Below are 27328 nucleotides of genomic sequence, written 5' to 3' on the forward strand. Positions count from 1 at the left end.
TAAGAAACATAAGAGAATTTTTACTGTTTTCTCTTCATTCTTGGACAGATACATTGATAAACGATTTGAAAATGAACAGGCATTTTTTTCTTGTAGACACTTTCGACGTTTGACAGGCTGGTTATCCTTAGAAATAAAATTCTACTTATCGTTGTGCATTCATCGTTCAACACACTTGGATAAATTTTTGTTAAGCGTCGTTCTTCGTCCATCACTCGATCGACTGAAATCGTTTAAAGTTAAACAGAAAAATTCCCATCTAGTGTGACAAAATAGCAAAAATTCGGTGATACTTGAAAAATAATCAATGATCGTTGTTAGAATTGAAAACATTCAATTATATCCATACTTTTTCAAAAAATAGGATTTTTATAATAAATCTGTGTATATTAATTCGTATAAACATGTTGATTAGAAAAGAAACGAACGAGAACTGTTGCTTTTTTCCTCCTGAAGTGATCACTGTTGCCCTCTTTCTGGACCATTTGTCGAACATCTGTTGCTTCTCTCTCTCTTTTTTTTTTTGCATTTTCTTTTTAAAGAACAATAAATCCGTATCGTTTCGCCGTGTACCTAAGTGCGAAAATCCACGTGTGCTGCGTGTACTACTGGTAGTAATAATAATCAAAGATAATCGCTATTTGTAATTAAAAAGCTGCTTCTCATTAGCGCTGCGTCGCTGCTCCTCTCGTTACAAAGTAACTACGAGTCATTTAATCGTTACATCGAATGTATCGGTATCATTTACAGCCTAAAATACTGAGCAAAGAACGAATAGATCTGTGATCGATGATCCTCGATCGAGCTTCCCCTTTCCCCCAAACGCATTCAGAATTTACCTCTCGCAATCCATTCTTTCTTTCACATTCATTCCTTACAATTTTAATATATGCGTACTTTCTTTTGAAAATTTCGATTTTCAAATTTAGTTACTTTCATTTAATTTCAATGGTGTTTCCTTTTGTTCCTCGATAATTAATTCAAATATTGTTTTGAATTAAATTCAATATTTAATATACTCACTCGAAGTGATATGTAATTTCGATCATTTATGTTCCGGTTTTTTTTTTTTTTTTTTAGATCGATGCTTTATTCTGACTGGAAAAATATAATTTATTACTCATTTTTTCGTCAGATTAAATAATTCGAGATCAGTTTCCAATTATTGTCAACGGTCATACCAATTCGATAATCGAACCATAACACCTTCGTTAACAACATAACATCGAAGAAAATCGTGATCAGAGTTCGATCAGCGTGGAAAACGATTTATACGGGGATGATCGGGGATCATCGATCATCGCTTTTCACCCTTATCACTGCGTGATAAATCGCCGGAGGGGGTGAAAAAAGTAAACTCGGGAGGTCGAGAACGAAAAGAGAGGAAGAGAAACCAACGTACGCTTAGGAGCATTAATTAATTCGAGATATCTTGTAAAAAATTTCTTTACAACGTGTGTACGCATAGACATAGACGCACGCATAATTGCTCAGTGTATATACGTACACACGCACGTGTATGTATAACATGTAGGTATATATATATATATAATTTATATACCGTTATTGCGCAGGCAATTGTTCATTCATTAGACTTTTTTTTGTCATTTTCTTTTCTCTCTTTTTTCTTTTTAGTCGCTTTACCATTTTTATACCCGTCGGTATATTTTACTATATTTTCCTCGCCTCTTCCCCCGTCGCGCTTGCGTTTTCATCCCTACGTTTATGGCAATAATATCAATAATATAATTATAATATAATAATAATATAACAATAATAATAATAACCGTAATAATAATCATAATAATAATAGTAAGAATATTAGTCATTATCTAAATTCTCTCCGTATTAATTTCCCCGTTTTCTTTTTCGCTTGCTTCGTGTGTATTTATTCCCTCTTTAATCGTTTCATTTATTTATTTATTTATTTATTTATTTTTGGTTGTCTGTATAAAGGACATTGCAGTTTTACTTCGTAGGTGGCACTCAGAATTGTATTTTAATTATTTAATTATCTTTTGTATTTCTTTTATTACTCTCGAAATATCTAATTGTTCGTCATGGGTTGTCCAGCCATTTTGTAATTCACCCCCGACAATGCCCTTGCTTTTATTTAACTTAAACACGTATATTTCCCGAAGATCGCAACACAATGTTTCCCTTTTTTTATTTAACGCAATTTTTATCCTCCCCCGCTGCTTTCTTCTAATTTCTTCGTATAATCTTATTTTTTAAACGTCGCTTATAAGCAATAAAAAAAGAAGGTGCTCTCAGTCGATATTAATCTTAATTTTGAACTTAGCTACGTGTATTTATCGTGACGCGAAGGACTCCGAAAATTTAAGAAACTTTCTCTCTCTCTCTCTCTCCACGAGCTGCACATTGTAATTTCTCCTTTAATTATTTTTTTATATCTTTAAACATTATTTTTCGTCTTATTTTATGAACATCGATCTTCTGCCTGTTATCTTGTACTTTCATTTTATTTCTTTTAATTCTTCTTTAATTCCCCTCGCTGTTCGTTTCTTTTATTCTTCTTCACGATGTTATCGAGTAACGAAAGAGAACTTTCCACGTGCAAAACAAAAAAGCATCGCTTCAAGAGGGGAATACATAGTAATTTGTGTATCTGTGTATGTGTGTAGATGCGAATGTGAATATAGATTAACACGATTAAAAAATTGCTCAAAGGAAATGTAGCGTTAATACGGGGTAGAAACCTCGAAGGCAAGTTCACGTTCCAACGGTAGGATTAAATGTGTCGATACCACGGAATAATTGCGTCTATGTAATATGTACCTGTGTATGTGTACTTGTGTCTTTGTGTATGTACGTGTATAGCTTTCTGAAACGCCGCTCGTGCTTTCCATTCTCACTCTTTCCTCTCGTTATTTCGCTCTTTCAAACTTAAAAACTTCTTGTACCACGACGATATTGCTGTGCGCTTGCCAATCGATTTTCTCTTAATCATTCCACGCTCGAAAATTTATCGACAATGTTGTGGTAACCCGGCCAAACTAGTTGGAGAAAATATTTAGAGAATATAAATAAGTCGCTTTTCAACGAAAATTTTACAAAAATTGCGTCTGAATAGGTGTCGTTTTCTTAATAGGTGATATTAATCAGAAAAGAAACGAGCAAAAATATCTTTTTTCCTTGAAGTGAATGTACATATACATATAAATGATCAAGTGTAATAATAGATATAGTGCTTTGCTTATAATACTGAAGTCACTAATCATTCATAATAATGCCTCGCGATTAGTAACGCAGTGTATAATAAAAGCTTGAAAGAAACTGAAAATGCTACATTACGTGAAGATTCTACTTAAAATATTAAACACATAGATTTAATATAAGTAGAAAAATAAGTGATCGAACGAACGAAGAAACTCTTAGGCTTGTGCATATGAAGTACTTTTTAATTGAAATAATTTAATAGAAAAAATGTGTTGAAAATAATTTCCATGTGCTTTGTTCAGTATACTCTTTCAACGATTAACGTTTCATTAAAAATCTTGTTATAAATCTGAAAATAGATTTATTTCTAAATGAAAACTCACATGAAAGAATAACACGAACATTCTGATCATTTATGATGACCAATAACGAGGTTACGACTTTTTATTACAAATCTTCTTAACACTAAATACACTTAAACTATATCAAATATCTTCATTCTTAATATATTTGATAATTGACATTAAAATAAAATATATTTCCACAAGTCCGTCAAAGTCAAACTTAAACGAAACAAAGTTTCATATGCATCAACCTAACAGAGTGTTATTATTATTCACTAACACTAGTCAAAAATCGAGTTTGACGAATCACAAATTGCCAACCTCAACGACACAATATCAAAAATGATCTAGTTACTCCATAAAAGAAGTACATGAAACCAACTCCAATTAACAAATCAAAGCCAAAAGGAATCACCAGGAGAAAATCGATCGGCGGACGCGTATTCTATCCTGGCGCCACATTTTCTAGATCCTCCAAAAGGGAACGGAAGGAGTCCACAGCCATCCGAATGAATCATTAGAATCATTATGTTGTCGATTGCTCAACAACGCGTCGCGTTTCAGTCGTAAGCGAGCTGCAATTACTTCAAAAAGGAAGGGGAAACCTTGGCCTTAACTACCGTGATCCTGGTCGAGTTCGTCCAACGATTCTAATCTCGCGATCGGCGCCTCATTTATCGTGAATTCCCAGGAGATGTCTTCGCTCGTTTGCCTCGAGGACTCTTGTCGTTGTCCTGACGCTTGACCTATGCCATCCTCTCGAGTAAGTTGCCTGCCATCTGAACGTTGACTACTTGCTAGATCGGTGGAACCACGATGGTTCGTTGGTTCTTTTCGAGACTCGCTGCTTCGAGGACGTTGAGAGCTTCCTCGATCCGATACGGACACTACGCAGCTCCACGGATCGTCCCCTTCCGGTTCTGAACGCTTGTTGAACGAACTGTACCTGACGAATTAATTGCGAGATTAAGGCGAGAAAATATTAAAGAAGGAGCAGTGTATGGAATTTAGAAATGAATTTTTAATTAATTTTTGTCAACTTACCCACTCCTGAACTCTCCTCTCCTAAATGCAGCAGGTTGACTATGCCACCCGTGTGGCAGATGTGCCTGTTGTGTGGGTGGTGGCACGGCTAGATCGACGGGTTGGCTCTGTGACCTTGTGGGTGCTGTTCTCAACGCTGTCTGCAGGGCCGTCGCCAGGGCGGAACTATCCGACGTGACTGTCAATCGTGACGTACCCGAGGACGTTGACGCTGGCTCCTTCGTTGGAGGTCTACTGCAGATGGAAATTAAGGAAAGAATTAATTCGTTTTAATCGAGATCTACTAGCGGCCGCTGGCGTCCGCTATGAGCAGCAGCGAAATATACTTGAAGCACGTGATTTATGTACAAAGGGATTCGGTTAGGCCTCTAATTCCTCTAAGTGTCCCGAACAGTGTCGCAAGTCTGCCTGATTGGGACTCCTACACATAAATTCGCGATTAATCTGACATCGACATTATTTAATTTATATTTCTACGGAACGTGGTCTGTATTGATCGGCTCCATCTCCTCGTTCCTTGGTACGCTAGTGTTCAAAAGGAGCACGAGTCTTGAATTTAGTGCTAAAAGGTATACGGTAGAATCTCGATAGTTCTGGGAAGAAACGAGTGATTCAGATTTGGATTCCTTTGCTTTTTTATTGCGAAGACACCTTACGACGAATGGCTCGAAGATACTGATAGCGTTTCCAGGATTATATTTATTTTTCTCAAGAGAAGATCGAATTTAACCTGTTAACTGGAACATCTTGAAACTATCGAGACTGTACTGCACTTTTCTAAATGGAAACTAGCAAAACATACGTATGCTTGTGCACTAATGAAAACATATGCCCTACGTAGTGGCGATTCATACTCGCGGGAATCAGCTACATATTGAATCTCTTACCTCTGTCCATCGTGATGGGATATTTTTAAATTGCTATGAAGGCAAGTTCTGTTAAAGTGTATAAAGAGTGGTAGTGTCGTGTGGATTACTATAATATAGACGAATTGGAAACTAGAATTCTTTTCGTGGAAAATTTTAGACATCTTTACATAAAACTACAAACATTCGTGTTTGATATTAAAATTTAATATCTTAGAAAATATTTTGAGACAAATTTGAGAATATCTTTCTATCTTAACAGTAATGAAATCTTTTTAAAATCTTCTAAGTGTGTATCTTGTTACAAAAATTTATACACATTTACAAAAGCTACCAATATTAATGTTTGATATTGAAGATCAATATATGGACCAATTTGGAAATATCTACTGACAAAATATTTAGGTGTATAATTTATGATTTTTTGAGATGTGTATTTTAGTACTAACTGTAAGCATTATTTAAATGTTTGTTCTATCGTGTGGAGAGAAAAGTACAATGGAAAGCTCTATCTAAAACGATGATCTTGGAAATTTTCCTTCAAACAAATTGACAATGGTGTCGTGATTAATTTGATGTCGTTAACGAGCAAACGAATCGAGGAAACATGGCTTGACATACCCCGCGTGTTCACCTTCAAGCTTCGAAAACGTGCTACGCCGTAGAATAAATAAAAATCCTCTACGCACGCGTCGTATGAAAGAATGCTCGATCGATATTCTAATTAAGGGGATAGAAAACAAAAAGATAGGCTCAGCAAGTTAAACAAAGAAATCGATCAGAAATATGTAACCTAACGAAAGATCTAGGCACTAATGATCGAGAGAAAAGAAAGACCATTCTAAGTAGTATTTCAAAATGATTCTTGATTTAAATGTCGATGTCAATTATTCATTCTATTTGATACAATATATTAAAAAACAAATAAAAAAAGTAAAAAATTATCGAAATTACAAGGGCAAAGATTAGTTTGAAGATAAGGAGAAAGAGAGTGGAAATGAGATTATTTAAAGTCACAACGTGACAAGTTTCAACTAGCAACAATTTTCGTAAATGCAGAAAACTAGCAGCGTTACTTTTATGCAAATTTTTATTTCTATCTTGATGTTTTGTATTAATATAATTATGATACTCCTGCCTCGGTTCTACTTGCGCGACACTGCTCGCAAAAAAAGGGTTTCAAAGAAGAGTATGAGAGAGTATGGTCACCTTCGGAACTTGTCCAACCTTTCCAAAATAAAAGACGTCGAAATCAAATGCAACTGATCCAGGGATTTCGAAAGAAAGCTTTCCAAGAATAAAAATATCGATTACTTCCTAGGAAAAACAGAATCAGTTTCTACTTGAAAAAAAGAAGAAAGAGAGAAGATAGAAAGAGAGAGAGAAAGAGAGAGAGAGAGAGAGAGAATAATGGTTTAAAGAGAGAACAATTTATCTACGGTCCTGATAATCGATGCCGCGACTTCGAACGTTTCCAACCACGTCGATTTGAATTCAAAGAAAGATAGAAAAGAGAAAGAGAAGACACATGTTACATCTGCTGTGACGAACAATAGAACAATACGGTAACATGTGAAAAAGATAGCAACTCCTTGAAATTTTAAGATAAAAATAGGGTATGTTTTGAGATATTAAATATTCATAAAGGCATTGATAAAGAATAAAGAACCTAAACTTCAAACATTTTCTAAATAGTAATATACCGACAAAGTTTGGAGGCACTTCGCATATGTAGTATAAATTCTCTAACTTTAATAATTAGACATCAATCTTTTTACCATGTTACTGTGCGAACGATAGGATTTCTAATTTACCAAATTGAATCGCGAACACTCACCTAAACAAACTGTGAGACGTGCTAGGCTGAAGCTTTCCATTTCCATTGTTCGATGGCGGACCTGTCGGCGGTTGCGGTTCACTGGCCGATCGTTGGACCAATGCCGGAGCTCTACTACTTTTCGACAGCCCGGCCGAGGTGGTTCCAGGCATCATCTCGATACTGGAACTTTCCCTCGATGAATTGAGCGTCTGTTGTAGCAGATTCAAAATCAATCTGATGTCCTCACCCATAGAATGCTCCAGTGAGGTCACTTGTCGCGATAGTTGGTCTATTCTCGCGTTTATCTCTTCTACTGGCCGGCCTGGTCCACTTTGAAAGTCACCTAGAATTAGAAATAATCGGATGAAAATATCTGTTCAACTAGAACTTGAGAAATTTAGTTCGATAGTTTGAATTAGTTCTGTTATTTCTTTCGAATATTATTTTGGAATTGTATTTCATCTTAAAATAGTTTTAATTGATGTTAGGCGTGTACCTACTAATTCGATACCTTTTTTAAATTCAATTTTTAATTCAAATATTTGTCTGTCTTACGTTTTGAAGAATTTTGTAAAAGTGTCATCTGCATTTATATGTAAGAAGTTCGTATATATTGGTGCGATGTAAATGTCTCGATGATAAATTTATATATTTCGAGATTCATAGATAAAATTTCGATTTTGTTTAAGGGGCACCTTTTTATGCGACCTCTTCAATATCTATTTTTCATTTCTCAGCAATTTTCGAAAAAGTCTCCTCACGTACATGACAAACACATATGATTCACGAGCAAAGGTGGCAACATTCGATCGTGATACAATACACAAACGACGGGGAATGAAACATGGAAACACAATTCCACGCACCATGAGATTGTGGATGTTGCGGTGGCGATGGCGTGGTATAATGACTGGATGTCGTCGAGGTTGGATGCACAGCGTTTTGGCTGAGGCAGCTTTCACCGGCGGCTGAGCTTCTCCGTGTTGGTTTCGTCAACGGCGTGGTCACTGGATAAACCCAGGCACAGAAGTATCAGTACCACGATCCGGGAAGTCAGACACGAGCCTTCCTAATCTCTAAAAGTGCCTCTTATCTCCAGAGAAAAGAAGGGAACCAGAAGGAGGAGACAGATAGGCAGAGAGCCACAGAAGAAGAGAGAAAGAAAAAAACTGAGAAAGAGCGAGAGAAAAAAAGAGGTCGACAACTCTTGTATAAATTATGTTATTTTCCAGGGACTTAATTGCAATTCTGTCCCAGTTTCTTCAGCATTGGTTCATCGCCAGCTGATTATTGCGAGATAAACATTGTGTGTCTGTTCCGTTGCGACGATTTAGAAAAACTTGGCCAGTCTACTCCGCCAAATGGATACTTACTCTGCTTGGCAAGGTAATCGTGACTCGTCAGTGGTTGAAGATGGATCTTGTGCTGACGTAGGTCCGGTATGCTGCGCTTGAGATGGGTTAGCATGCCTGAACAACCAGGTTTCAAGGTGTTAACGAACTCGGGAATCAAATGCAAACGCAAAGCTTATAAACGCTGCACGCTTAACCCAAACGCCTCTGATTTGCTTAGATCGAGATGTGATGAGACGAGCTCGATTGATCATAAAAATAAACTAAAATGTTTTAAATAAAAATATTGTAGAATACGACTTTTAAGATTTTAGAATTTTCTGGAATAGAAATGTTCTAGAGTATAATTGTAGAATGTTTAAAGTAAAAATACCTTAGAAAATAATTTTAGAACAATTTGAAGGTAAAATATTTCACAAAATTTTCCCTCGTCAAGCTCATCTCTTATATCGAAGAAAAGGATAATTTTTTTTTATTTTGATCTAGATTTCACATCGTATTCTATTTACCTTAAATATTAATCATAAAAGAAATATCGCTTCGTAAAACGAAGGAAAAAAGATAATACTGGCGATCTTGAAATCTTAAAAATCTATATTTCGAGTACTTCCATTCCAAGAGAATTCTCTAAAATATATACAAAAATGTTGTATGGTTACAAAATTGTTATGTATACATATGATATGAATATCTACAAAATTATAATTTCACAGACTTCAAGATCACATTACAGATCATACTACGTTGATCAAAGCGATTGGGCTAAGGGGATGTTTTAGCGGACAGAAAAAGAGGGAAAGGTAGAAAGAAAGGAGGAAATATGTCGGTCGAGTAAAGCTCGTGATAAAATGATCTATGCTACAGAGACGAGATCTTAGAAAAAAAGTGTCTATGGTGGAATGAAGATCTTTATGAAACACGAACTAGTAGCAATTGAATCAAGATGAATCTGATTGAAACTGTAATTTGGCGATCGTGAAGTGGAAAGGGGGACAGATTTGTAATTTTCAAGAGTTTCTATTTTTCATTAGCAAAATTTTATCTAATACAACGTGAAATTGATGTACGAAAAATTTATTACTTTAATATCTTATAGCTAGACTGCGAATACTTACGACGAGAATATACAAGGATGTGTACTTACAAATGTAAAGATATATAAAATATCAAAAGTACTACGTTTTATTTAAGTTTCGATACTGTACTTTGCATAAACATTCGCAGTCTATAACAATTCGGCATCCATAAGGTTTCTTTAAAATTTTTATATTTACAGATTAATTTCATAGAATTTCTAATAAAAGAATGAATTTACTAACGATAAATGAGAGGAAAAGATCTTGAAAATACTAATAAGCTCTTTCAGCAGAATTTTCTTTCTCTCAACACAGTTACTATTCGTGATTAAAGCAAGTGAAAAAAGTGGGTGAAAATTGCACAATTTCCAATCAAGTGTTAGTAAAAAGGAAAAATTCACATCCCACCGCTTCCACTCCAGGACTACTGTATAGTTGGAGGCAACTGCGATTACTGCACTCTGCTATATAAGATTCGGAATTACCTTTCCACAATAACGTTGTTAACCGGTCCGGCAAAATCGGTTCTCTTCGGAGATTCTAAGCGGTCCAAACTCGTGTAACGAGTAATAAGTATATAAGATAAATAAAGGAATAAAGGGGCAAGCTGAGCTTCTCAATAAATATATACAACGTTCCGAGAAGTATCTATATCTCTCAAAATATACTTTTTAAATGATAAGCGATAATCGATGTGGCAGGTGTTTGCGAAGCAATGATTCAAAAGTACTTTCCTGAATCATAAGGATCTTCCAACGACCACATGTATAGCAAACGTTCGAAACCGAGTAAATCGTAACAGAAGTCCTTACTCGAATATGTATTAAGAATATTCTATTTATCGTGCAGAGAACAACATTCCTCAGACAGTAAGTAGAGGCAAACAAGAGAAAGAGAGAGAGTTACAGAGAAAGAGTATTACTCCACTCCGATGGGGAAAAATGGAGCAAAAGTGAATCGATCGACCGAATACACGCGATTTTTCTCACCGGTTATGGAGTTCAATGTGGAGCTTCTTTGCTTTGGCTCGTCGAACTCTAGGTTCAATGGTGTCACGTCTTGGCCGGCTTTGTCGGTACTGAACTCCAGAATTCCATGACCACTCCCTTTGTCGCTGTTTTTGATAGCAACGGAGAAATATATGAGTTTGAGTGAGAGAAAACATTTATTTGTTTGTGTGGTTTTGATTGAAAAATTCTTACTAGTCTTCCTGATCACCCTGTAAAGAGTCTTGTCGACCAGTAGGGATAAGATTGGTGCCAGGACCACCGGGTCCTCGACGGTATCTTGGTGGACGGAAAGCGAATCTCCTAGCGTCGACATCGACGTCCGTTGGAGTACTGACGGGAAACCTTGCTGATATTGGATCGACACCAGCCTGTTCCTCCTGTAAATTAACACGAAATTTCATTAACTTTTACAAGCATGAAGTAAATACAAAATTCTGTTCTTGTATTTTACATATTATTAATGAATAAGGAAGAATGGAATATTAGCGATTACAAACGCTGAATCGGCGTTTGACACTGACCAGCGCACACGTGCGTAGTTTGCGTTAGGTCAGGGAAGAGCTGCGACAAAGACGGACATAATAAAGGATTAAAAATTAATCTTCCATTTAAATTACAGTATCTCAGGATAGGTAAGGGATATCGAGTTAAACTAAAAAGCATTTTAAAAGGAAAAATTCCCTTATCCATTACCAATTATGAATAAAAGGATATGTAAACAATACGTACATCTCTCAGATTAAAAGTGATCTCGAGATTCTGGCTAAAGTGATTGGAGAACTCTGGATAAAGAGCCAAAACGTCGAGTAAATCGTCCCTGTGTATCTTGTGCAGATCACAGTACGTCAACGCACGCACGTTGCAAGACGCTTTGCCGACGGTCGGATATATGCAAGGATTCTCCCCGAATATGTCGTCCTTGGCCAGGATTGCCATCACAACGTCGCCCTTCAATATCTCTATGCTGCCGCGCGATATGAAGTACAGGGACGTTAACACGTCTCCTCGATGAACTAACGTATCACCGGGTGGTGCGTGTGTTGTTTTGAATTTTAATGATAACGCCCTAATTAAAAAAAGGAAGAAAATATTAATTAATTAATTTTTTCATTTTGTTAAACATCTAGCTATATGTATACCCTTGGTGAAAAAATATTAATACATTAATTAAGACATTAATAGTGTTTTAAAAGATATCTAGCTTATGTACCTTAAACAACCAGGACTGGCACCCTCGAAGGCTCTACAGTTGTTTAAAAGATTTCTATTCAAATGAAGACAGATGTCCGCCTGAAGGCACTCGGGGAATCCTTTTAGAACGCTGTTCATGTCGATTCCATTCGTGTACGTCCAAGCATGTTGAAAGTACTCTTCCAACCGTTGACGAAGCGGATTAGGGATCTGATGGAACTTGATGAACTCTCGAACTCGAAGCATTTGCGTATGGTATCTTGCTGTACCGCTGTAAAGCCTCTGAATGATCGCTGAGACGTTACCGAAGATACTGGCATACATCAAAGCTGGAACAAAGTATAGCCGAGTTAATTCGTCGTACATACATTAATTATTAATTGGAACGATTACATCATTCTGATCTATACTTACATCCGATTAGCATAACGATTATAGTAAATATCTTCTCGGCATCCGTGTTTGGAGCCACGTTTCCAAAGCCCACTGATGTCAAACTACTAAAGGTGAAATATAGTGCTGTGATATAGCGGCTCTAAAAATGGACAGAGGTAAGAGCTTTAGTCGAAACGATTGATGAAGAACTATTTTCGATTCTAGAATAATAAACGAGCGTTCGGGTCGTTTCGCGTGACATTAGGTTAACCACGAAACGACGTTAAAAAGTTACGGTTTGATGAGTTTATTCACCCTTATACTCGGCCCTCCGGTGTTGTTGTGAAAATAAAACTGATGTGTGTCGTTGGCCAGAATATCGAGCCAACCGACTTTGCTCTTCAGCGTTGGTCTCTCCGCGTTTCCTATGGCGTACCTTCAACAGAACGATTCTACCTTTTATCATTTTGTCTCCATTTGAATCTATTACAAATTTAGAAATAATATTTCCTTCGCTACAAAATTAATTTCTTTCACAAATTCTTTTCTTCAACTCTTAAAAAGAAAAGAAAAACGTGATACGTACGTCAATCTTCTCACTTTAATATCATTTCATGAATAAAAAAAGTATTTTGATATGACATAAATAATAAAATGACATTGCACTATATCTAGAAAAAAATTGTAAAAGGTATAAAAAAAATTATTGATTAGTGAAAGCTAAAAAATGCGATATATCGTCTTCTCCTTTTGTAATCTTCAGATATAATAATACATCTAAAAACGTTTTTAAATTTGTGACATATTATCAAGTAGAAACGCTATGTATCTAAGGGTTAATATCTTAAATTTTTTAACGGGAAACTCACCATATACACGCCATCCAATGAGCACTAAGAGCGAAGGTGCCCATCAAAAGAAGTAAAACCGCAGCTCCATATTCGCTATACCTGTCGATTTTCCTGGCTACTCTGACGAGTCGCAGAAGACGAGCAGTCTTCAATAGTCCTATCAAGGTGGTCGTCTGTAAAGAACACGTCACACTTTGTCGATCTCACGCTCGACCGTACGACACTCTTGGTTCTGTGCTCGAGTTTTCCGTCGAAGCTAAAGTGAACTGACTTTGGCCATCGGTCGAACATCAACCACGAAGAATACCAATTTCATGATAATTTCATTACGGACGTTTCAATAGGATTGCGTTTGGAATTTCACCCAATTCTTTCAAACGTGATTGCGTTTAATGCTGGATATTAAATTTTTATTTTTATTCTATAGCACTTTTGAAGAACGAATTCGTATCGCTACAAGCAATGGAATCATGTGAATAAATTAATTTTGTGCATAAACTAAGAAGAACACTGAACAATATAGCATATAAATAGAAATCTGTTTCATTCTTTTTAAGTATTATACGTAACCAACCTGTGGATGTTTATATAATTTATTTCTACGAATGTAAAGAAATCGAAGTTCTTGTTTCACCTATATAGCTATTAATTATCACGATAAGTATTTTATTTTGGCCTTTTTATATATTTTTGTATATTATGTTTTGCAGCCTTAAATTTATAACAACTGTTTTAACTCAAATATTTTCTATAATTTTGCCCATTATGTATATTTTATACATTCTTGTATACATAAATTTTCCATGTATCATAAATATAAAAACATTCGTAGTCTGCTTGCATATTTCATATTTTAGATACACTATCTTGGTTGAATGCAGTGACCCGATAAAAAATGTAACGCTAGATAGAAACGTAATAAATAATTGATCTGGCCTGGATATACAGACGTTCTAGACTAACAATAAGCATTCCACGTAATCAAGTTTTTATCGAACGGTCTTCTCTTGGTTGCAACAACGCCAAAGTCAGTTTGACAGTCTGAGTTATGGGTTTAACCGTAGTTCTTACGAGGAATCTCTAGTACGCCGACTGTCGTCCTCGAGTTCGATCGATCGAGACGTCGGTCACTTTTAGGTCAGCCAGAAACTTTGCAATACATAATATCCTCTTTTTATTTTTCAGGAATATTTAATCTTCACAAGAAAAAAGGAGTGACATAAAGAAAAAAAAGTTTTCTTCGTTTCAATTTAATCTTTCATTTAGACAAAAAGAAATTGGAACCTGCATTTTTATATGTGTCAAAGAGGCGAAGAGAAAGGAAATTGCAGAAATTTCAATTGACTTTCGAGCAGATAGTCTCGTCTATTGCATTCCCAAAACAATTTCAACAGAAATGGTTACCCTCAACTTTGTAAACCTTTACTATTGAAGTAGTTACGTTCAATTGAATACCACTTTATGTGTAAACTTCTTATGATAGAGACAAAAAGAAACAAAAATGGTAGGCGTAGTATTTACTAATTGTAATATCCACTCGAAACACATCGTGGCTAATACAATAAGGAGCGATGGAATACATTTTATAAGTATGTTATCGATGTTATAGTGAAGAGTATAACTGAAACAATAATTACAGTTTCGTATAAATCACTAATATGCCATTAACCGCTTCGCTACCACAGACGAGATATTCCGTATGTTTTTTTTTATTAAGGCGGAAGTTGTAATTACAGAAAAACAGACTCGTGGAATATTTCGTGGCATCGTATGAACAACATTGTATGGCGAGATATCTCGTCCATGGTTGCGAAGCAGACCGAAAGTTAGGAGATATGTAGAAAACGAACATAAGAGAAGTATCTTGCATGATTACATCTAATCTATCAAAGTTTTCAGAGCTGACAAACTTCTTCATTTATTCCATTTGGATTATTCTTTGTATTTTGAGTAAATATACTTTGGGGATTCGATACTTTGAAAGTTCAGTGATTTATAGATCTGTTGATCTGGGAATTTGGTACATTGGAAACTCAGTAATTAATGGATTTGCTAATTTGGGAATTCGATCATTTATGGGCGACACTGTGATTAATCAACGATTCATAGATTTATGATAACACCCTTTGCAATTTGGGGAGTAATTTAATAATTTGCGGATTCGATACGATGGAAATTTGGTAATTTATAGATTTGTCCATTTGAAAATTTGATGATTTAAATACTTATATTTGATAATTAAATAATGTTAGTATTTAACAATTTGCGAAGTTAATGTAGCACTTTTCAATGCACTGAAATTAGATATTTAATTTAGAAATACGATGATCTAGAACTTTATTATTAAAAGATTGTGAATATCAGTGAACATATTTTATTACACATAGAAAACATTCACAATTTCGAAAAAATTATTCAAGTTGTCTGTAACAATACAAAATTTCCCACTTATGGGTATTTCCTGCATTATTTATCATTAATGACGATAAAAGATGATTTATACGAAATCTGTGATTATTGTTTTACTTTTTCTCTCCTCTCTTATACGCGTCAATCAATACAAATGTATGTACCAAACATTTCGATCGATCGAGATCGACATCGCGAATCATTGATCATTTTCCACGATCAAGATTCAACATCGCCAACAGTCAGTCGTAAGGATCGTTGTAAGTAGCATTATGCATTCACAATCATATATCGTTACAAACATTCTGCTCAACACAGACTCAGTAAATACTCATGCTTTCTCTTCGATGGAATTTCTTACCTGTCGTTGGTTCGAGATTCGATTAGCCGCATCGAAGAAAAAAGATCGTTCGATCGAACGATAATTCATTAACGATTCTATCATGCAAAAGTCGACTACGCTCCAACCAAAACTGAACCATTCGTCTAAATAATTTTACTAACGAGTAATTTCGAACTTGGTACTTGGTTGCACGGGTTGCTCGGCGATAGTTACGCTATTTCAATGAATGTAATAATAAACAAATTAATTCGTATTCTGAAGCAATTATACAGGGTATCTTGAATATTTTTAGTCCAACTTTTTATTATACGCATTATCAGTGCCAAACTGTATCAGCATAATCTACAGGTGAAAACAAAATGACATTTTCTTTTTACTGCAAATATTATGTTACAAAGTTAGAAGCAAATATCGATCGTAGCTTGAAACATATACACGTATAGCAATGTATTCTGTATTATAGAATAATAGGAAGGTTGATTATATTTATTTTCTATATATTGCATAGTCGTGATTGATTTAAAATTAACAATTAAAGCTTAAATTGTCATATCAGACTTCATGCAGCAGCCAGCATATAAACGTAAATATTTTGACAATAAGTACAAGTATTTTTAATAATTTGCAAGTATTTTACAAATACAAATATTACGACATAAATATCCTAAACAGTAGAATCAGTATACTTCGATTACATAAAACGTCATAGTACAATCAATAGACTCGTATTACACAAACTATGCTTTACAAATATTTGTCTCTCCAAAAATTCAGGTAAATAGACTTCCACTATATACCACCTATCTCTTTAACATTTTCACCTGTAAATTATATTCAAACAATTTAGCCAGAAAAACAATAAAAATCATTCTGTACATCGTTCGAACCATTTCCTCATTTTTTCCTTTCTTTTACAAGCGATCGAAAAATCGTCATGCTCGTGCCACAATCACGCTAGAGTTTTGGTCGAACGGAAACAGAATGATGGATGGCAACGCGATATTTTTAAAACGTTATTATCTCTGGTTTTGCTTGGATGGCCACGGTGCTTTGAAGACTCGGTCGCGATTTATGGCTTGGGACGAGCTAAGCGATATATCGGCCAGAGATGAGAAAGTTGGCCGTCTTTTATCCGGCCTCGGGATTACCAAGAATATCCGAGGACGTTTGATAGCAACGATTGATAATACGAGAAATGTTATTACGATGTACACGCGAACCGGTGCATCAAAGGAAGCATCGTGGAAGCTTCGAACACACAACGTGTTCCATCTTATTGCCTAACGCGATCTTATCTCACTTCTGAAACGACTTCAACGTCGTGGATGCTTGCTGACTTCTAGATAAACTATTGTCGAATAATTAGTACCTTGAATTGTTGGAATAACGTTGGGTAATCAAATACCTGAATGATCGATAGTATGTTTGTAGTCGTTAAAGGATAGACGGCTAATGGCTTGGATAGTGTATGAAGGTTTATGATTATAGTAAGATACGATTGTTTGAGTCATCTAAACAATTGACAATTCCTGAATGAAATGTGGCATATCTAAAAACTTTGCTATTTAAAAGTTTAGTTATTCAATAATTTCTAGATTCGGCATTTTAAACATTCATAGATTTATTAACTTGAGAATTCAGTACTTTAACACTTCAACAATCCTTTGTTAATTTGAGGATTCGATAATCTATCATAATTCGAATAATTTGGGTATTATACCATTTCTAACTTCAATTTAGTAGTTATTAGAAGTGAAACAGATTTATTAATATGGGAATTCGTTAAAGTCAATATACGATATCATGATGAATAGTCAATTCATAGATTTAATTCCCTCTAGACTCCAATATTACAAGCTTCCACGAAACTTTACGATATGATCCACATGTGGGTCGCTCAGAAATCATATTGATCAAATGCATAAGAGAATGACCATTATTATATACAGTATTTTCTTAAATTTTCTTTGAAATATCTAATTATTTATGCTATTTTCTTGTAATAAATAAATTTATAAAAATAAGATTTCTTTATCGACAAGTTGAATGTTAATTAAACCTGGATGATGTGAAGAAATTGATACTTTAATAAAAAATGTAATTAACAATTTAACAAAAATTTGACTATTGAAAGACTGATACTTCGATCAGTGTATGGTATTGGATGAAATAAATTTAAATACAAGAACCTTCGAATATACGGTGATCAACCAAGAGCCAGCAGCCAAAGAGAAAGGAAAGATTACTACATCTTGCCGTGTAAATATCTCCTAGCAACCCGCTAATCGTTATACAAGGCATATTATACGTAAGTAGAAAGAAGACGAAGCGTTCAAGCGACAGAAAACACACATGATCATTTATCGTGTACAAAAAATATCCAGATGTACAATTATAATAAAACATGATACAACAAGGAATATGAGTTCTCGTCTTTTTTGTATTAAAAGCGTAAAATACAAAACAGATTTGTTAAGAACATCGAATGAGGAAATTACTTTAAATGGTAATAATACGTATACACACAAAAATTATCATATTAGGCCGGGCTTGTACGACTTTCTTTATGTAGCTTGCAACAGAAGCGCAATTAATAAAAATGGTAGAGAAAAGCTCGACAACGTAAAAATAGGAGATCAACAGAGAGAATTGATTAATGGATAATCCAGAGAGAAAAAACGCCAAAAGCTTACATACGATCGTTACAAAATCCCGCTGAAAAATCTTTCGGTTTCGGGGTGTGTTCGTTGTGTTACTGTGTGATCCTCTGCGTCTTTCGCGTGTTTCTATGCGTTTGTGTATGTATTATATATCACTTTATTCATGTATATGTGCGTGTATTCCGTATACGTGTGATTTTTTCCCTTAGAAATCGTCTATCTTTAATTTCTTATTTTGTATTTCTTTTTAGACTATGCTATATGGTCTAGGGGTAGTAAATCACGATTCTCAGTTACGATTTGATCAGAAGACGAGCATGTATTTGGTTATATTTTGGTATCCTAGAAGAACTGAACAATTATTCAGCACATCACAAAAGTGTTCGAACACTTGCAGAAACCTTATGAATGTACTATAATTAATATTACATATAATGAGACAGGACTATCATAATCATATTGGTAAAATTTGAAACAAACCTGGAAATGTATATAGAAGTTAGAAAATATTTGCAAGTGTATATTCTGTAGACACCATAAAAGTACTTAGACAGTCAATTATTCGTTAGATAAATAAACTTCAATTTTCATTTAGTGACACCATATTTAACATTTATTATACGTTTAACATAGCTATTTTTTATTGATATATATTTGCAATAAACATTTTATAACTTCTATATACATTTTCAGATTGATTTCAAGTTGCACCAATATAATCGTGATACCCGTACCTCGTTATAGTGGTAACAGAATTTCAAAGTCCTTTGTATAGATATAAAAGTTTACTATCGTATGGTAGAGCGTCATATACTTTCGTAAACCATTGTATGTACATCTCCATACGGTTATACGTAAAAGTACTGTCAAGAGTACTCTGAACCATGTGTATCGTGTGGCCGTTTATTGATATCAGTGAATTTTGGAACAATCGATTTGACTGCGAGAGATCGATTTTCTTTGGGATTATTCTTTACGAGCTATCATTTCTATTTCGACACTGTTTCTTTTATATCGTTACATTAGGGGACGGTCGAAACACTTGTAAGTAAGCACGGATAATTCTGCAACCCCGAAGCACAAATTTAATTAAAAGGTGCAGTCACAGAATAATAGTTAAAACAATTCATTATGGTACTTAATATAATACTTGATAATTTACATGATACATGACAATGATACATCAAATAATTCAGAGAAGAAGATTGAACAGATAATACTGAATATGACGTCCATAATTAAACGCTCGAAGTTTCACATTTTCAATATTTTCGATATGATGAGGTATTTGATATTTTAACTAAATATTTGTTTACTCTATAGTTTGACTAAAGTTTTTCTCGATATTGTGAATTATTACAAACATTTTATCCGCGAACGCAGAGTATTTTAATTACTATGAAATTAACAATTGAGGTTTTCCGCAACTGCACCTTGTATCCTCAAAAAAAAAAAAAAAAAAAGAAAGAGACAGAGGGAGAGAGAGAAAGAGAGAGAACAGAAAAACAGAGAAGCTGAAATGCAACAGATATAAACGAGATAAAACGTACAAACGTTCCCTGCAGGTTATTAGAAACGTACGAAAATAACGAGGCTTTTTTAGCAAGCTCTCTTGATTCCTTTTGTTAGCCAGCCATTTCTCTAATCTCATTTCATCTTTGATCAGGCTCGAATAGCTCCGATATACAGTATCATCTAATTCGTGCCACAATATGTATACAACACAATTGAGGCAAATCACAATCGATGAATGGATGTTTGAATTATTTCGATTAAATCGACCATCGATATTTTTGGTAAAAAAAAAAAGAGGAAAAACAGGGGAAAAATTCGTTGGTCCACTAACTACAGAAAACACTCTCTAACTATTTGCATTATTCTCAACAAGTATTGATACCCAGACAAAGTCTCTACGATACTATGTGAAAAAAGGGGAAAGTGAGAAAAGGAATAATAACGACAAAAGACCGAGAGAAGAATTGGATGAAGTGAAAGAAATGAAAAATCGATCGTTTTACGTTGTAACGTAGGATCAATATTTGTTAGGAATAATTCATCTAAAACTATTAACTACCTAATCAGGATATATTATGTGTATATATATATAATATGTGAGTGTATATATATATATATACAATACAATAATTTTTATGAAACATTGATTATGAAAATATCTTTCATCTTTTTTTGCGCTTCATTCATTCTTCGTACTATTGGTAAAAAAATATATATTTTACAGAAATGTTTGTATACTCGTAAGGATATGCTAAGCTCAAAAAAAAAGGTGACAAAAACAAGTACCTCTGAAAGCTACGGTTTTATACTTTGATGCAAATCGATTCTCCTACCAAGAGATCGTACGTGAATACATAATTATCACTGATCATTATCGTTATCCTTATTATTATTATTATTATTTACAGTATCGCTTTTTCATTGCAAAATACTTTACTGTGAACATGCAGACGCTCCCTCAAGGTTCATCGTCGAGAAATTTTTCACGCCGCAGAGGACGGGAGCAAGTCGATCGACATTTCTCGTTTTCTTTCTACGATTATACCGCGGCAAACGAATGCTTCCAAAAATCTGGAAACAAGATTTCATCACCGATTATTCTCTCTTTCTCTCTCTGTCTGTCTGTCTAACGTGACTAACTTAAGCTATGGTAAAAATGAATTTAACTTTTCTTCCTTCCTTTTATTTCCTTTCTTTTTTTTACTTTCTTTAATGTCGATCGACTTCGCTCTAACTTCCTTGATAAATCGTGGGGTTGCAGTTGGTCGAATTTTCTTCTTGTATGGTTCTTGTGTGTAAATTGATCGTGATTCATGTACATGTATATGTGTGTGTGTTCGTGTGTGTATGCACGTGTACAAGATGGACACACACGTGTACGCGTTAAGATCGTGGAAGTCGATGGCGGAACATCGAGAACAAAATGGGTTTGATTGTATAGAAAAAAATTCTGTGCAAGAAAAAATATCAGACGTGTTTCTTATTTGCGTTTGGTGAATCTTTAATCATTAGTGTGTAAAAAAAAAACGTGTGTAAATCGAAACCTGCGTTTGTATTAAAGAAAACAACAAAAGAGAAGGGAAAAGAAACGTCAGCCTGTGAGTAATTTTTCTGTGTGTATGTGTGTCAACTAACCTCGTCCTTGTCCAAGCCGAGCTACGGAAACGTTAAACTGAGGTTAAAATTCGTTCGTTTATGATTTCGTGATTTAATTTGTTGTATTTTATTCTTTTTTTTTCTGTTAAAAAACAGAGTAGGAAAGTAACAGAAAAAAGGGACTACATTTGATCTTTCCTTCTATTTTTTTGAAAAAGAATTACTGAGACAATGGGAATTAATTTAATCGATACATTCATAAAAAAATTCACATTTTCTCTCTTCGAAGATCTTGGAAAAAGAAAAATCGTTCGACGTATTTTATTCGATTTTTGCCGAGACATAAAGCTCTCGCTAATTTCTCCTAGATTGATTTCAACTTACGCAAAGTGCTCGTGAAATAAACTCTCCTGCACGCGCAATTAAAATTACACTGCCCTACATTTGCTCCTCCACCAAGAAACACAGGGAAGAAAGGGGTCATATAGATTACTCGCAGGTGCATCATTATTTTCTATATTTCTCTTTTTTTTTAACGTGCTCGATTTTGCGTTCTGAATCGTTTCCTCTTTTTCTTTCTAACGAGCACCATGGGAAACAAAATGAAAAAAGAAAGATTATCTTGCGTATAGGCATATGCTAATATCCTGTCACGGAGGAGAGGCAAAGAAAAGACACGAGAAATCATGAGAAAACCAGAACAGAACGGTTCGAACGTAAAACGATAAAAAATTGAATTGAGAAAAACTTAAACGGTGGAACATAAAAGAAAATAATAAGACACGGGACAAAGAATACAGAAGAGAAATCTTGACAAGGAACTGACAATAAAAATCTAACATTTCGACAATCAGAGCAGAAATCTTCACAGCGAGAGAACTAAACTTACTTACACATGTATAGATCAAGTGTGTATGCATACGTGTGTGTACAGGTACAAATTCAATTAAATGCTATTATTACAAATTTATCTTTTTCTTTTTTTATATTTTTCTTATATTACAAAAAAAAGGAAAAAAGCATTTCCATGCTAAAACGCGAATGCCAATTTGTATCCTTCTTTCAAAATTCAAGTGAATTCGAATTTGATTGAGACTTATATTTTTCTGTTCGAGCAAACTTGCTTTCTTTTTTTCTTTTTCTTTTTTTATTTTCTCGATTCTTTCTCGATATTGTTTGATCTATATAACGTACGTGTACCATATGTGAAACTTGTGTGGAGTCGTTCCAGACAACGAGAATCCGTTAATGTTCCTTCTCGTTTGCCGGTACGTACATTGTGTGCACATTTAATATACGTCGAATCGACTAACTTTCGACAAAGAAAAAAGAGAAATCATTCAACACCGAGAAACGTCGAAAAAAGGGAAAACGAACTAAGCACCAATCCGGTAAGACACACCTATGGGCACTTAACTTGGGCTCGGCATGTCATCCTAATCATATTTACGAGCTAACATCGACATTCTAGAAACTTCAGCCGAAAACCTGATCTTAACGTCAAATCACTTTTGTTTAAAATTTAACATTCTTGTTTGGAAAAATTTATTTCAATCGACGTTTCACATCTTGAGAACGCTCCAACGTCAAACAATATCCGAATGAATCATTTTCTGAGTTTTTCTGTGAATCTTATTACCATTCTTTCTTTCTAATTCTGCTACCACATAATTATCGTCAAACGTTTCATCAAAATTTGTCTTAGGTAACTGGGAAATTCTCTGAAACAGAAGTGCAATTACTTCGATATAATTGGAATTTTTTAAATCACGAGGTTAATGAAATTTCTTAGGGGGGATGGTCGATTGATAGGAAGTGATTTGACGATGATCAGATTCAGCCTGGAAAGAAGATTCTCAGAAAACGTGGAGCGTGCGACGAAACTTACCTCGTCAGTGTGAGAGCCAACGAGAAAAAGGTCGAAGGGTATGGCGGCCACTAGGTCGATGATGAACCAACCCTTCAGGTAATGGACGGCTATCTTTGCAGGATGGGACACCACTTCATCGTTGCTATTCACGAAAGTCGTGCGAAAATTTATGATGATGTCCACTATGAAAGTGACGTCGACTGAAACATCAAACATTTTGTCAAGAATAATAATTCGATTTAAGAAACAATGGTAAATATTTCATCGTTTGATCTCGAGTCGATAAAAAAATTCTTCGAAAGTAAATGGACAAGAAACAAAGCAAAAGTTGAAAGATATAGAACTTCGTATTATTTTGCTCAAACTTTCGATGATAATATTTCTATTAATATAGTAGAATATGCTAGAACGAATGTGTGTTGCAACGAGAAATTTTTATTCATAAAATTTAAATGCTATAATAATCGCGGTTTATAAATTTACACTCATTAAATGAAATTTAGTATATAAATTAACTAGAAAAGATTTGATATTATTTTTATTATGCTAACGTTATTCGCTGCTAATCCGTGGATCTGAAGCGAGTTATTCCTAAACGCATATACACACAGCAAATGCTGTAACAAAGTTTTACAATCGACCACATTCGTTGTAATAAATTCTACCATACTGTTCAAAAGTTACTACTCTCGCAGTGTTTCTATCTTTGAGATTATTAGGAAAACATCTACGTATTCCGTAAACTCTGACCTTTTCTGAGTATAACACAAACGCTGTGAACTTTCTGGGCGCGCAGTGAAATAGGACTCTATTGGTCAGACAACGTGAATTCCGGCTTGTGTTAGACCATGGCTACAATGGATACGTATTCGAATGAACTGGCATTCTGACGAATGAAACATCTAAAGACTGCAATGCATACACTCATAAAAAATCTATATATACATTTGATTAATGGAGTTTGGCATATGGAGTTCGTCAGAATGTCAATTCATATCGAGTACGCATTCATTGTAACCGTAGCCTTACTTGTCCAATATCGATCATTGATTCCGTGTCTCACCTATGAAGTCTATGATGACGATGGGATCGTCACTGTACTTTTTGTTCTTCCTGCTGTTGTAATCCGGATCCGACAGGACGAAGGCGGCGACGTACGGTGTAAATATAGCGGTATACAACACGAGCAGCAATATCACCCAATCCCAAACCGCTTTGAAGGGTGAATAGTGTAATATGGTCCACTTGCCGATCCTAGGTGACTGTAATTTGTACTCTGGGAGGATATCGTTTCCAAGGGACAGCACCTGGAGCACATATTAACATATTGGGGAAGAATATATACATCATTCGTTCCTCTTTTTCTTCACTTTCTTCTTAATGAAAAGAAACGGTCAATTTTCGTAGATCTGAGTCTTTCACCTCCTAATTTTCACTTGAAAAGTTATTCCTATGTTTCTTGATGTTTTCTTAATTAAATAACTCATATGAATATTAAACAATAGAAGAGATTTAGTTTCTAGAAATTATTGAATTAAGAAAACAAGAATAATTGAAGATGTAGGAGAAGAAATAGAAAATAATTCTCCTCTGGAATACGAAAGACGAAAACTCGATACATTTTTATCTCTGTTCGATCCTCTTTCCTCGATCGTTCGATTATTTTTATTATTATAAGTCAGAAGGAAGTGCGGAGATTATTATTATTAGTTTTTAACATCGGTTCTTCTTAATTTACGATGTTTCGGCAGACTTTGCGCGAATTTGTTTTTGAAATGAAAATATCTTCGCCGAAAAACAGATTCGAAAAAGAAGAACGGGCGTCGATCGTTGGTTTATCAAATAATTGATAAAAATTCGATGGAGAAGGACATGGCAATGTTATTGCTATGTTTATAGAAGTTGAGAAAAACAAAATGTCCCGTGTTTGTTTCAATACCGCGTTATTTTCCATGCTGAATGGCCGAGCGAACAATATCAGAAACACCTTTGTCTCGTTCTATATTTTCAACTTTCCTTCCTTTCTGTCGAATAGCAATACGGTCAGAAACGCGAAAAATAAACCACCCACGCTCGCTCTTTTCTATCACTTTGCGCCGTATCATTTTCCTTTTATTCAACAGAGTGGAAAGGAAGATTTGTTTCTACCCCGCAGTCCGACTCATTTAAGCGTCGCCGCGTTTTAACCTCGTTTCTCGACATGAAATCCATTAACAGAGAGCGTTCACGTACAAAAAATTTCGAATGCCCCGCTCGTTAGTAACGCGTTTCTCGAAAAAATGGTCAGAAAAAACGTAGAAAATAGGAATTCTATCGTATTAATTGATCTTTTCGTACGGACCACGATTCGGAGTGGTGACAATTACTCGCGTCGTTTATCGTTGAGTTGAGTTCAAATCCCGATGAAATCTGATTCAGCCAGCAGAGTAATCGTTTTAATAAAACCGAACGATTGAAAGAGTGGAAAATTTACGGCGAAGACGAAACGAAGTTCTGATAAGGGATCATCTGCTACTGTTCGTCGGGGAAAGTTTCTGATCGCCGAAAAAGAAAAAGAAAAGGGATGAATGAGAAGAACCGTGATATGGAACACGCGGAGGACAGCTAACCTGCCTTGCACAGTAGCGTTTCGAGTTGCTAATTGGACTCTCTGCCATTTAAGCCGGCCTTTGTGGAGGTTCTACAACGAAACCACGGCCACCGATCGACCATAAGTAAACACTTGGCACACACTATGCTTCCCACTGACACACACCTGGCACACGTGCCCTTTCACCAGCGACCGGCGGAACTTATTACGCGAACCACAGGTAAATAAATTCACTCGTCGATGATCCACATTTCCTCCTATTGCTTCTGTGTGCGTGTCCTTATATAATAAACAAATATCCAGCTTCTTTATTCCATGCTATAGAACAAAAAAAAGATATATATATATGGGAAATCCTTTCTGGATTGGTTCGTGTGCTTCCTGTTCTTCCGTATAGGTATCACGCCCTCGAGATCCTCGTCACCATCACGTTTTATCGAGCGCTTGCACGAGTTGAGCCGAGTCGGAAAAGCGGCGGTAAAACGACTGTCGATCCCAGTGAAAGCTCGACGACTCGAGGAACCGGGGATATCGATCCACTGGACGGAACGTTGCCCCAAATACCGGAATATCAGTTGTTTACAACGCGGAGAGGAAGAACCGGAAGAGTCCTAGTCGAGTGCTAGCCTCACACTGATGCAATGCGGACCGCGAAGGGTGGCGGCGTTCGATTGGCGAAGGGGAGGACGACGAAGAGAGCAAGAGAGAGCAAGAGAGAGAGAGAGAGAGAGAGAGTGAGAAGTAAATGTGAGCGTGTACACAAGTATGTATGTACGTTGTATGTGCATGTACGTACAGAGAGAGTACTCTTGTACGTGTATGTAGAGGAGGCGTATTGGTTAGGGCAACCCCGTCGTCACACCCTAGGCCGGCCACGTTTCGAAGTATCCAACCTTAGCAGGGTTAGCCTTATTACCTTAATAGCGGCTGTCTTCACGACCTCAGCTAGGCCAATAACAAGTCTTCCGCAGGCATACCATGCACCTTTCTAATCGGAACTAATCACCAGGCTGCTGATGATCAACCGTTGCCTCGCTTTCCTCTCCGGCTCGTTTCCCGCTCGTCTAATGGCGCTGATGGCGCTCCGCTCCGTTCCATTTATTTTTCCATGCTGCCGGGCGCAACCGTTTATTCCACCACGTTTGTTTGTACTTCCTCGTCGACTATTCGCCACACGCCACCGTAGCCCCTCTGTTTACCTGGCCGATCAGGGATCTGTTGCTCGAACACCACGTGA

At 35.7% G+C, this 27328-nt stretch overlaps 1 protein-coding gene across 10 annotated transcripts in view; it reads right to left on the reverse strand.

Annotated features, from left to right (window-relative positions):
* Positions 1 to 27328, reverse strand: part of LOC100652253 (potassium voltage-gated channel subfamily H member 6) — a 142001-nt gene continuing 114673 nt past the window's right edge. For 2 of the 10 annotated variants that reach the window (XM_048412085.1, XM_048412082.1), the window contains 16 exons: positions 24565 to 24808; positions 23520 to 23701; positions 21671 to 21691; positions 13127 to 13281; positions 12573 to 12693; positions 12297 to 12417; positions 11902 to 12211; positions 11421 to 11757; positions 10884 to 11068; positions 10671 to 10795; positions 8627 to 8722; positions 8120 to 8260; positions 7272 to 7596; positions 6644 to 6721; positions 4569 to 4802; positions 1 to 4470 (listed from right to left, as the gene is read on the reverse strand). In XM_048412085.1, coding sequence (XP_048268042.1) covers positions 4137 to 4470; positions 4569 to 4802; positions 6644 to 6721; positions 7272 to 7596; positions 8120 to 8260; positions 8627 to 8722; positions 10671 to 10795; positions 10884 to 11068; positions 11421 to 11757; positions 11902 to 12211; positions 12297 to 12417; positions 12573 to 12693; positions 13127 to 13281; positions 21671 to 21691; positions 23520 to 23701; positions 24565 to 24808 — 3009 coding nt within the window. In that variant the 3' untranslated portion in view covers positions 1 to 4136. The remainder of the gene's footprint in view (positions 4471 to 4568; positions 4803 to 6643; positions 6722 to 7271; positions 7597 to 8119; positions 8261 to 8626; positions 8723 to 10670; positions 10796 to 10883; positions 11069 to 11420; positions 11758 to 11901; positions 12212 to 12296; positions 12418 to 12572; positions 12694 to 13126; positions 13282 to 21670; positions 21692 to 23519; positions 23702 to 24564; positions 24809 to 27328) is intronic. The other 8 variants (XM_020866340.2, XM_048412090.1, XM_048412083.1 and 5 more) reach the window with 8 other exon arrangements.

This window comes from Bombus terrestris, chromosome 14, assembly GCF_910591885.1.
Source record: "Bombus terrestris chromosome 14, iyBomTerr1.2, whole genome shotgun sequence".
NCBI classification, from domain to species: Eukaryota; Metazoa; Arthropoda; class Insecta; order Hymenoptera; family Apidae; genus Bombus; species Bombus terrestris.